We start from the raw sequence: 13,128 nt of genomic DNA, 5'->3' as shown, positions 1-13,128 counted from the left end.
CAGAATCTAGATGGATGTTAATAAATATCCACTAATATAATACTTACACTTTTTTAAGCGCATCTAGAACAATGCGTTTGCGGATCTGATGCTGTGCTTCAGAATCTACCAATGGAAGAACTGGATTCTTCTCTCTACTTTCCTAAATTCCAAATAAAAATGCAACCTAGTGTCATTTAAGCTATGAATTGTTCAATCTGGGAATTGAGAAACATTGTGGGTTAATAAACTCCCTTTCATGTATGGCATCAGAAATCAAATACAGCCTGGAAACAATGAAATGATTAAAAATAATCTATAAACTGATAGTATAGGAAGTAGAATGAAATATTTTATGGACAGGAGAAGGATGCAATTCAAAAACAGGCTTGGAATTTCAGCTTAAAAATATGGTGAAATGAATTAAGATTCAACGTGTGTGATACTAGATTAAAAATAAAAAGAGAAAGTCTTGTTCATGTAATGCACTTAACATCTCTTTCATGCGAAAATTTTGTATTTAAATCAATTTTTAAGTATTTAAATGGTAGCTTTATAAAATACAACATTATGAGCTAACAACCGTCATTAGCTGTTTGCCAATGGGAGCACTTCACCTTCTCCAATGAGATATCTATCCAATAGCAATTCACTGTGCCAAGCAGGAATAGCATCAGAATTATAGAGTTGTACAGCATGGAAACAGACCCTTCGGCCCACCGCACCTATGCAGGCCATCATGCCTTTCTATATCAATCCCACTTGTCTGCATAAATTCCATATCCCTCTATGTCTTGCTCATTCAAGTACCTGTTCAAATGCCTCTTAAATGTTATTACTGTTCTTGCCTCTACCACTTCCTCTCAATAGCTCATTCCGGATACTGACTACTCTTTGTGTGAAATATTTACCCCTTAGATTCCCTTTAAACCCTAGTCACCTGGGGATAGGAAGGATATCATTATGCTGAAAAGGGTGCAGAAAAGATTCACAAGGACGTTACCAGGATTGGAGGGCTTCAGCTACAAGGAAAGACTGGTTATGCTGGGACCTTTTCTCCTCTGGAACGCAGAAGGCTGAGGGGAGACCTTGTAGAGGTTTATAAAATCATGAGGTCCATAGATAAGATGAATGTCACAGTCTTTTTCCCAAGGCAAGGGAGTCTAAAAGTAAAGGGCATGGGTTTAAGGTGATAGGAGATAGATTTAAAAGGGATCTAAGGGGCAGCTTTTTCCACACAGATGGTGGTGGGTAAATGGAATGAGCTGCCAGAGGAAGTAGTACAGGCAGGTACGATTACAACATTTAAAAGACATTTAAACAGGTACATGGATAGGAAATGTTTAGAGGTAAGTGGGCCAAATGCCAAGAAATAGGACTAGCTCAAGTAGATAACTTGGTTGGCATAGTGGAGTTGTGCTGAAGGTCCTGTTTCCATGCTGTATAACTCTATATTCTGAACCTCCTCCCTCTCACTTCTAGTTTTAGACATTTCTACCATGGGAAACAGACTCTAGCTATCTACCCTATCTATGCCTCTCATAATTTTATATACCTCTATCATGTTACCACTCAGCCTCCTTTGCTCCAGGGAAAACTTACCCAGCCTATCCAATCTCTTCTTATAACTCAAGCCCTCCAATCTAGGCAGCACCCTTGTGAATCTTTTCTGTACCCTCTCTAGCTTAATCTCTTCCTTCCTGTAATGTGGCAGGCAGAACTGAACACAATACTCCAAGTGTGGCCTAAACAACGTTTTGTACGAAGGTAACATGATGCTCCAACTCTTGTACTGAAAGCCTTGACCAATTCAGTTGATGATTATCCTTTTGCAACCTTAGTGAACCTTCTTCACTGTCCACTTATGGTGTCATCTGCAAACTTACTTTTCAAGAATGCTATATGCCTTCTTCACCTGCCTGTCTACCTGTATGCCACTTTCAGGGAACTATGTACTTGTACCCCTAGATCTCTCAGTTCAACTATACTCCCTGCCATTCACCATGCATGTCCTGTCCTGGTTTAACTTCCCAAAATGTATATCTTCACACTGGTCTAAATTAAATTCCATTTGCCATTTCTTTGCCACTTTCCCAGTTGATGAATATCCTTTTGCAACCTTAGACAACCTTCTTCACTGTCCACTTATGGCGTCATCTTCAAACTTAATTTTCAAGACATCTACATTCTCATCCAAATCAGTTATATGACATACAACAGAAGATCCAGCACTGATCCTTGCAGCACACCACTGGTCACAGGCCTCTAATCTGAAAAACAACCCTCCACTACTCCCATCTGCCTCCTACCACTATGCTAATTTTATAAGCAGTTACCAGATTTATTGCCTAGACACCCAATTACAGTACTGTAGAAAGGAACCTGCTGGGAGAGTCAAAAATTAAAATATAAAATCCTCAACAAACCATCATATACTAGAATTTGGCAAACCTTTGAGTGCAGGTCTCTCAAAAAGTGATTTACTGGTACTGAGAATAATCTGATTTCCCTCAATAAAGTATTGGTGCCAAGAAAGTATAACTTACAGAAGTTGCGGATTGATAATTTTCCTCACAGTTATTTTCAGTGTTGTCAGGCAAAACATACCGCCCTTTATAAAACTCTTTGACCTTCAGATGAAGTAATTCAGATTCCTGCTTTAGTTGTTCAAAATTTGGTAATGGTCTAACATTGGCCTCTGACCTATCCACGTGGACACTTTTGCTAACATTTTCATTAGGATCAATAATTTCAATGACTTCCAGGCTATCCAAGTCATCTTCATCAAGTTGTTCTTCTTCAGTAGCATGAGATGATTGACGTGGCAAACTGCACTGTGTTCTTTTGCATTTTAAATTTGAACCATAAAGAAATCTTGATGTTTCTTCTGTATTCCATTCACTTAATGTTTGTCTTAGTAATTTTAGCACATTTCTTTCAACACCTGAAGTAGATCTACCTGAACCAGATCTACCTGAACCATCAAGGTTACATTGTTTTGATGTTGCTATTAGTTTTTTCAGTGATGCAGCACCCTTCTTACTTAGACCTTGTGTTGTAACATTACTTGTTACAAGTTTCTCATCATCTTTTAATCCAGTTGAGGAAGTTGTTTGAGGTACATCTTGGTCTGCTGCCTGAGGTGTTTCTTCCTTTAGTGCAAAAGTCAACGGGTTACTTCCAGCATTCTGGGACAATCTAGAACTGGATGTCTCTGCATTATTAACATGATATTCCTTCAATTGTTGTGCAACATTTTCTACCTCATGATCTATCTCTGTAGATTTTGGCACTGGTACTGTTTTTCCAGATTTTGTACTCATAACCTGCTGCTTTTTTTTGAATTGTTTGTGCCCTGCAGATTTTAAATTATACTTTTCTCCCATAAGGATGGTTGAAACAAATTCTTGATCAGAGCCACTGCTATCACTTTCACTTGAAGAGGAGCTAGATACATGTCGATCGTCCATAAAGGGAGGATTATCAACATCCAAAACCTGGATATTTGAAGTTTGAAATCTCACTTCTTCGCCAGCACTCCCTCTGCAAGGCAAGGATACATAATAAAAATTAATTGATTTCAAACCTACTCTCTCAAAAACAACTTTCTAGGCATAATTTAGTCACCAGACATCACAAAATTATAAGTTTAATTTTAATTTCTGTAATTTGGGAGCAAGAATATCCCAGAATGATACCTTACACCTATTTCCAATTTCATTGTCCAGGTTTGTTTTCATTTATTGATTTATGGGATGTGGATGCTACAGGCAAGGACAGTATTTACTGTTCATTCCTAATTGCCTCTGAACTAAGGAGGCATAAGTTTCAAAACCTATTTTTTCTTAGAGCTCTCTCTGAATAGCTACTGATATTTTAGTTCATTGTCTGAGATAATAGCATCCCTTAACAAAGAAATGGAGGGAACACCCCAATTAGACAGATAGTTGTAGGTCTGCCCACCTGCAGAATAGAGCTTGGAAACAGAGTAATATTTGTTTACAGCTGCCAGAGTTGAGTCTTTAGACCACTGTCAAAGAGAGCAGGCAGATGGTTTCCAACAACAACTTGTGTTTGCATTATGCCATTAATGCAGTGAAACTCCCCATAATACCGCAGAGGCACATTAACTAAAACAATTTGACCCTCCGCCACATAAGGAAATCTTAGAGCAGATGCCAAATCTCAGTTGAAGTTATAAAAGAGCACAATGACTGTTAAAAGGGGACGTGTAAGTGAAAGAATGAAGAGTTTAAATCAAAAGAAGGATGGGATAAAAAGTGCAGGAAAGGAAAACAACGTAAGCACAGAATAATGTCGAGCTGACAATATTAGCAACAAAGGAAATGGCAAGGCACACAATGTGCAGAGCAAGGAGGAATATATTTGATTCGTGTAACTTCTTCATTCAAAAAGTGAGGCAGAAAGCAGGAAACTAAAAGCCTGTTAGCTTGACATCTTTTGTAGAGAAATTGTTAGACGCTATTATTAAAGAAGGCCACTCAGATAAATTCAAGGTAAGCAGGTAAAGTCAACTTGGCTTTGTGAAAGGGAAACCATGTGTGACATTTGTGGAGTTCGTTGAAGTAACATCTGATCTGGATAAAGAGGAACCAGTGGATGACATAGATTTCCAGAAAGCATTTGATAAGGTGCCATAGCAAAGGTTATTGCAGAAAATAAAAGCTCATGGTGCAGGATATAACATACTGGCATGGTTAGCTTACTGGAGTGTCACAGAGTCATACAGCACAGAAACAGGCCCTTCAGCCCACCATTTCCTTGACACTTGCTGCACCTATTTACACTACTCCCATTTACTACCTGCATTAGTCAATAATCTTCTATTCCTTGGTGATTCAAGTACTTGTCTAAATACTTGTTAAGTGACAGTATCTATTTCCAACACCTCTTCAGGCAGCATGTTCCAGACCCCAACCGTGCTCTGTGGGGAAAAAAAAATCCCCACAGATTCCCTCCTACCTCTCACCTTAAACCTGTGCCCTCTTTCCTTAGATACCCCCAATCATGTGAAAAAGATTTTTACTATCTACCCTATCTACTTCCCTCATAAACTTCTATCAAGTCACCCATAGCCTCCTCTGCTCCAGGGAAAACCCAGCCCATCCAGACTCTCCACTGAAAAATGGCAGATGCTGGAAATCTGAAACTAAAATAGAAAATGCTAGAAGCACTCAGCGGGTCATGGAAAACAGTTGACATTTCAGATCAAGAACCTTCATCAGAACTAGAAAAGTGACAAGTATGTTTATGTTACAGAGGGGAGAGGGTGAAGAGAAAAGAGGAAATGTCTGTGACAGAGAGGAGATTAAAGTTGTGAAAGTGCCAAAAACTGGCAGTTAAAAACCAGAGGTGAGGAAAAAGTACAACTTGAAACAGGAAGGTACAGTCACATTTGTGGACAAAGGAGAGATAAAAAGGGGTGGAGGTATAGAAGATTGGCTGGCGAACAGGAAACACGAGGCCTAGATGGGTCTTTCTCTGGTTGGAAAGATGTAACAAGTGGTGTGCCTCAAAAACTAGTGCTTAGGTCTCAACATTTTACTATTATATAATAGGAAGGCACTGAAGGAATGGTTGCTAAATTTATAGATGGAATATACTTTGGGAAAATATCTATTTTGGAAGGAAAAATAAAAAAGCATATTATCTGATCGGTAAGAGATTACAAACCTCTAAGATGCAGAGGGATCAAACTGTCTTAGTGCATGGTTTGCAAAAGGCTAGTATGCAAGTAATTAGGAAAGCTAACACACTGTTTATTTATTGCAAGTCGAACTAAATACAGTTACAAAAGTAGGGAGGTTATGCATCTGTATTGAAGTGCATTGGCTAGACCATGTCTTGAGTATTGTGTAAAATATTGGTCTTGTTACTTAAAGAAGATCATAGTCTGCTCGTGGTGGTTAAAGTACTGGAAGAAGTTCAGAGGTCCTTGAATGGGCATGTTGTCTTTTGAGGAAAGGTTGGACAGGCTAGACTTGTATCTATTAGAGTTCAGAAGAGTGAGGGGGGAGTGGCCTTGATTGAAACCAACATGATTCCGAGGGATCTTGACAGTGTGGATCTGGGGAGATTTTCCTTTTATGCAAGAACCAAAAACTAGGGTTTTTACAGTATCAGTTTCCAGGTATGTTCCTTTCATGATATTCCATTCCAATGATTTCATTGAGTCAATGAAACTTAATGTTAATAAGAGAGTAAATGAGGCAGCTAATTTTTAGTATCTGGTTTATTTCTAGCAACCGAAGATGAATTTTCACACCCCATTTTAAAGTAAGAGTTTTCTTAATTTAAAGGAATTAATATCATTATGCAGCTGAAAAGAATTACTAGCCTTTTTATATTCTCCTTTATTACTTCAAGGGCCAGGGCAAATAGACTTTGGAGGAAAGGAGCTAATAAAGGAAACCTAGAATTAGATGAATCAAGAAAAACCGAGACCTTGGAGAAAAAGTTCCTTTTGTTGCCATGTCAGATGGGTTTTAAAATATCAGCTCCATTCCTTTCCTAACATTCAATTCGATTGATATCATTGAATCAATGAAGTTGAATGCTGGTAAATACACAAGGCAGCTAATGCTTTAGCACCTAATTTAGTTCTAGCAACCAAGACTAATTTCTATACCTCAACTGCATGAAGTAAGAGGAAGAAAGTGAAAATAGACTACTGCTTTTCCCCACAAGACTGCAGTATTTGCACCTAAAGATTTTATTTGGCAGTAGAGTCCTTAGGGGCATCCACAGATGATGAAAGGCACTATGCAAATTTTAACTTAAAGAAACACCCCACAGGCCATACTATTTATTGGGAAAAGATTTAAGTATTAAACAATTTATCAATATAACTAGTCCTACCTATAACCAATGTTGAAAACTACTACCTTGCTCCATTTACAAAATGGAAAATGGACAATAACCTTTAACTGCATTTACAGACAAATGCGCCACCCCATGGCCAATGTTTTTAAGCAGCAGTTTTCTAAACAAAAATCTCAAATTTCCCTCATTGCTCTAAAATCATGCCAATAAATATGTTCATTTTCTCTCTCATTTTCATTTACACATTATATTAAGGTGATAAGATAAACCACAAGTCTCATAATTAGAAATATCTACAAAAAGACAGGCAATACAAAGAACAGAACATTGATAAAAAACAGAACAAACAGAACATTGATAAATAAGAACACTTAATATTAGGATAAATAAGTTGAATCACCAATGCTGTCATCACATGCTTCAATCGCAACTCTAAAAATGATTAACTAATATTAGTTGATAAATGATCTAGCTCAATCATTTTTACACATCCAAGTTGTGGTAAATGATATTCAATTATCCTGAAACTATTAATTCTTAATATTAAATTCAAAACAGAAACATTCTGTGTACTTTACAAAAAATTAAAATGCATACCTTTGCTCTTTTAATAATTGACATGCTGGAGCTCTACAATACAAAAGAAAATTATTTTTTTTAAAAACACTTTGATAAAAATATTTCCTGCTCAGACTTTTCCAATTTCTCACTTCAGCCACACTCCAGACTTTAGAAGCAGTTGTGGGGATTGTCCAAACCTATGATTTTTTTTAGTTTGGATCAGATTTCAATCTGCATCCCAATGGAAAAGACCAAAGAAAAAACTCACAGCATCACCCAATCACCCATTTTCTTCCTTTTATTGAATACCTACAACATTTTACATTCACAACAACTTTTTAAAAGATAATTTATACCTTAACTTTAACTCAGTTATTTTTCCTTGTTAGAACACTGAACAGTACAGCACAGGAACAGGCCTTTCAGCCCACAATGTTGGTGCCATGATGCCAAAATAAACTAATCACATCTGCCTGCACGTGATCCACATCCCTCCATTCCCTGCAAGTTTATGTGGCTGTCTAAATGCCCCTAAAACGTCACTATCATATCTGCTTCCAGCCCCCCAGTGCCAGTGGGTTCTAGCACCTACTATTCTGTGTAAAAAAAGAAACTTGCCTCACATATCTCTTTTAAACTTTTCCTCTCTCACCATCAAGCTATGCCCTCTAATATTTGACATTTCAATCCTGGGAAAAAGACTACCTATCATATCTATGCCTCTCATGATTTTATTTACTTCCATCAGCTCACCCCTCAGCCTCCAACACCAGAGAAAACAATCCAAGTTTGGATCCAAACAATCCAAATCAAGGGTGCTATTTATTGCATCTGGTGCTCCCGGTGCGGCCTCTTCTACGTCGGTGAGACCAGATGCAGATTGGGTGACCATTTCGTCAAGTGCCTTCACTCTGTCCGCCGCAAAATCAAGGATCTCCCGGTGGCCAGCCACTTCAATTCCACATCCCACTTCTATCCACAGCCTCCTCTACTGGCACATTGAGGCCAGATGCAGGTTGGAGGAACAACACCTCATATTCCGCCTTGGTAGTCTCCAACCTAACAGCCTCAGCATCGATTTCTCTAACTTCCAGTAACCCGTCCCCTCCCCCCCCATCCTTTGTTTTCCCTTATTCCCGTGGCCCACTCACCCCTTCTTTTTCCCCCTCCCCCACCCTCATGACTTGCCCATCTATTCCCCACCTCCTTCCCTTTTTTCCATGGTCTACTGCCCTCTCCTACCGGATTCCTTCTTCTTCAGCCCTTTGCCTCTTCTACCTATCACCTCTCAGCTTCTTACATCACTCCCTTTTATTCCCCCCTCCCCCACCCACCTACCTTCCTCCTCACCTAGACTCACCTATTACCTGCCAGCCTGTGCTCCCCTCCCTCCCCCTACCTTCTTATTCAGGCTTCTGCCCTCTCCCTTTCCAGTCCTGACGAAGGGTCTCGACCCCAAACATCGACTGTTTATTTCCCTCCGTGAATGCTGCCTGACCCGCTGAGTTCCTTCAGCATTTTGTGTGTGTTGCTCCAGATTCCAGCATCTGCAGAATCTCTTGTGTCTGCAACAATCCAAGTTTGTCCAACCTCTCCTTATATCTATTATGCTCTAATCTAGGCAAAATCCTGGTGAACCTTTTCTGCACCCTCTCCAAAGCCTCCACTTTTTTCCTGTAATGTGGCAAACAGCACTGCACACAATACACCATATGTGGCTGAACCAAAGTTTTATACAGCTGCAACAACTTCCATACTCAATTCTCCAAACAATGATGGCAAACATGCTGTATGCCTTCTTTACCACCCTATCTACTGGTGTTCTCATTTTCAGGGAGCTATGGACTTGCACCCCAAGATCCTCTTGAACATCAAAGCTCCTAAGCATCCTGCCATTTACTGTATACTTTCCTCTTACATTTGACCTCCCAAAGTGCAAACCTCACACTACTCCAGATTAAACTCCATCTGCCATTTCTCCACCCATATCTCCAACTGACCTATATCCCACTGTATCCTTTAACAACCTTCCTCACCAGCCACAACTCTGCCAATGTTTCTGTTGTCTACAAACTTACTAATCATCCCAGCTACACAGAGGTCCTAGCACTGATCCCCGTGGAACATCACTGGTCACAGACCTCCATTTGGAAAAACACCCCTCAACCACTACCCTCTGTCTTCTGTGACCAAACCAATTTTGAATCCAATTTACCCAGCTACATGGAACCCATGTGTCTTAACCTTCTGGATCAACCTACAAAGAGGGACCTTGTCAAATGCCTTAATAAAGTCTATGTAGACAACATCCACTCCCCTATCACCATCAATCATGTTTGTCATCTCCTCAAAAAACTCAAATCAAGTTTGTATGACATGAACTGCCCCGCATAAAGACATGCTGACTATCCTTAATAACCCCATGCTTTTCCAAATGTGAGAAGATCCTATCCCTAAGAATCCTCTCAAATAGCTTCCCTACCACTGATGTAAGGCTCACAGACCTATAATTTGCTGGATTATCCCTAATGCCCTTCTAGGAACAATACTGGCTACTCTCCAGTGCTCTAGGACCTTGCCCGTGGCTAGACAGGATACAAAGATCTCTGTTAAGGCCTCAGCAATCTCCTATCTTGCCTCTCTCAATAATCTGGGATGGATCCCATCAGACCCTGAGAACTTATCGACCTTAATGTTCTTCAAGAGATCCAACACTTCCTCTTCGATATCAACACACATAAAATGCTGGAGGAACTCAGCAGGTCAGGCAGCATTTATGGAGAGAAATAAAGCTGACCTGCTGAGTTCCTCCAGCATTTTATGTGTGTTGCTCCAGATTCCAGCATCTGCAGAATCTCCTGTGTCTCCTCGATATCAACATGCCCTAGAATATTAGCACACCCCACACCGATCTCAATATCCTCCATATCCTTCTCCTTGGTGAACACTGCTGCAAACTACTCATTTAGTACCTTGCCCACTTCTTCTGGCTCCAGGCTAAATTCCCTCCCTTGTCCTTGAGTAGTCCTATCCCCTCCCTAGCTACTGCCTTGTTTTTAATGTATATATAAGATGCCTTGGGATTTTCCTTAATCCTACTCGCCAGGGACATTTCACGGCCCCTTTTGGCCCTCCTGATTCCCTGCAAGCTCTTTATATTCCTCTCTTACAGAACATAGAACAGTGCAGCACAATACAGGCCCTTCGGCCTACAATGTTGTGCCGACCCTTAAACCTCGCCTAAGACTATCTAACCCCTTCCTCCCACATATCCCTCTATTTTAAAGTCCTCCATATGCTTATCTAGTAATCTCTTGAATTTGACCAATGTACCTGCCTCCACCACCGCCCCAGGCAGCGTATTCCATGCCCCAACCACTCTCTGGGTAAAAAAACCTTCCTCTGATATCTCCCTTGAACTTCCCACCCATTACTTTAAAGCCATGCCCTCTTGTATTGAGCATTGTTGCCCTGGGAAAGAGGTGCTGGCTGTCTACTCTATCTATTCCTTTCAATATTTTGTACAACTAATACTAAAATTGAAATAAAATGAAATTATATACTATAAATACAAATCAGAAATATGGAACAAATACTTCACCTTTCTTGTTCACGTAACCACAGTGGATCCTTTGGAATCTGAGCTTCTAAATATTTGGAAGCCTTGTAACAAAAATTGCTGCAGAAATGCTGTAAATATAGTAAAATGTCTCATTACAAGTTTTAGTGGGTTTATACATTTACAGAGGACACATTATCTGCAAATTAAACATCTGGGCTCCTAAATTCTACATCCTTTAATTTTCTCCCTTCCTATTATCTCACAAAAACCAATATTTGCAACGTAATACAATTCAATTGGCACTACATCTCAGTTTGTACCTTGCTCAAGAATGAACAGGTTCTTGGACTATGATGGCCACAGAGCCAACACATTTAATCAATGGGACGCATATTCTAGCCAAAATCTTTGTTTGTATTCAGGTGGCCAACTCATTTGCTTTTCAGATTGTTTAGAAAGACGTCAATCAGCCACATGTCTGTTTACCAGCAGTTGAAAGCCAGTAAACGAGACTGCTGGAATCTGGAACAAAAAAACAGAATGCTTGAAGAACTCAGTAGGTCCAGCAAAATCAGCGGAGGTAAAATGTGTATGCCAATGTTTCGGTTTGAGACCCTGCATCGGGGCACCTTTTGGTGCACGAGTTTGACCGTAATTAAAAGATCAATCAACTAGATGAAAATGGATACAGATGTTACACAGTCTTTTTATCCGGGACTCTCATCTTTGCGTAAACAGATTAACAGGCTGTGTTAACTGCATACAGCAGTTCAAAAAGGGACAGCCAAATTTCAGCTATTCAGAATGTACTGCGAAATAGGGAATTCTAACTTTTACAGTGAGATTTGGGGACAGAATCTGTCAGCTCACTTCGCTGTTGAAAAACATAGCAGCATGGCTATTCCTGCTGGGACCTGACACAGAATCCGATCATTGGGATTTGTTGGGCAAAGACTTAGGCACAAAAGGCAATGTATGTTATATCTTTAAAAAATTATTTTGCTTTAGCTTAATGCTTTTAAAAAGTTTAAAGTGTTTTCAATTAAATTTTAAAAAAATCATTTTAACTTTAATAGTTTTTGATATTTAAAAACAAGTTGGAAGTTTCAAAGTTCTGTCTCCAGCTGTGAGGAGTATTTTGGAGCCAGCGCCCCCCAAGCATTATCCAGACCCCACCAGTAGGCTCCAGCACAAGGAGCAGCAGCAAAAGCCTTCCACATCTGGGACAGGTAAGTGGGGCATAGAGGGACACCAGGCAATGGTTGGGGAGACTGGGTCAGCATGACTTGACCTAATGTCCTATGGACTACTTGTAAAACAACACCAGAAAGAAATTAAAAATCATGACATTCAGTTAAGAAACTATTGCATGATTTCATGAAATTAAAATGCTCACAATATCCACTTAATTGACTGGGCCAATTCCATAACAGAAAAATTATGTTTCACTGACTAGTGAGCTCACACTGCAGATCTCTATGCAAAATTTTGCATTAGAAACTGGCTCTCAGCTAATTGGTGAGGCCCTGGATAGCGTAAAGCATTCCGAGGCATAATTGACAGGCCCTGCCTCTGAAATACCTTGAAAGCCTGTTAAGCTATTGGCTGTCAAAGAGAATCATAAAAATGTAATATTTATACATTTCAAAAATCTAATAAAAATGAAAACACTATGAACAACTTTTAGAACTATCAATGCTAAGCTGAAATTCCATAATGTGATATGACCTCACTTTTGCTGAATAATATGTCCAGTAATAATAGATGATTTACTTAACAACTAGAGCACTCCTGGACAACTATTAACCTTTCGCTTTTGAAGCTACACCCAAGCTACTAATATTTACTATTTCAACCACTATCTAGTTGAAAAGTATTGATATATGGTGCTAGAAGGCAGTGGTGAATCCAGAGTTAGGTGCAAACCTAATTATCATCATACAGAACCCACAGGATATAAAAAAGATCTTCTTTCAACACTGAATACTTCACGAACAAATAAACCAACTAAAGACAATGAGAAAATTCTTGCCTTTCTTTCTGTAATATCATAAACTCGATTCGTTTTGGTAGATATTTTGTATTGCTGCTTTGGTACCTAGAATAATAAAAAGAAATATTAAAACAAAGTCATGTCAAAGCCAGCAAGAGACTACCAAGCAAGATAGCTGATTAACAAAAAT

At 39.4% G+C, this 13,128-nt stretch overlaps 1 protein-coding gene across 2 annotated transcripts in view; it reads right to left on the bottom strand.

The window, feature by feature from the left end:
* Positions 1-13,128, bottom strand: part of rpap2 (RNA polymerase II associated protein 2) — an 86,495-nt gene that overhangs the window by 54,397 nt on the left and 18,970 nt on the right. For both annotated transcript variants that reach the window (XR_007956063.1, XM_052012864.1), the window contains exons 4-8: positions 12,978-13,043; positions 10,985-11,073; positions 7,420-7,452; positions 2,526-3,522; positions 48-142 (exon numbers count right to left, since the gene is read on the bottom strand). Coding sequence is in view for 1 of the 2 variants with exons in the window: in XM_052012864.1 (XP_051868824.1) it covers positions 48-142; positions 2,526-3,522; positions 7,420-7,452; positions 10,985-11,073; positions 12,978-13,043 (1,280 nt within the window). In the remaining variant the exon portion in view is untranslated. The remainder of the gene's footprint in view (positions 1-47; positions 143-2,525; positions 3,523-7,419; positions 7,453-10,984; positions 11,074-12,977; positions 13,044-13,128) is intronic.

This window comes from Pristis pectinata, chromosome 3 (assembly GCF_009764475.1).
Source record: "Pristis pectinata isolate sPriPec2 chromosome 3, sPriPec2.1.pri, whole genome shotgun sequence".
Classification (NCBI taxonomy): Eukaryota; Metazoa; Chordata; class Chondrichthyes; order Rhinopristiformes; family Pristidae; genus Pristis; species Pristis pectinata.
This window is presented reverse-complemented; position numbering and strand designations above follow the sequence as displayed.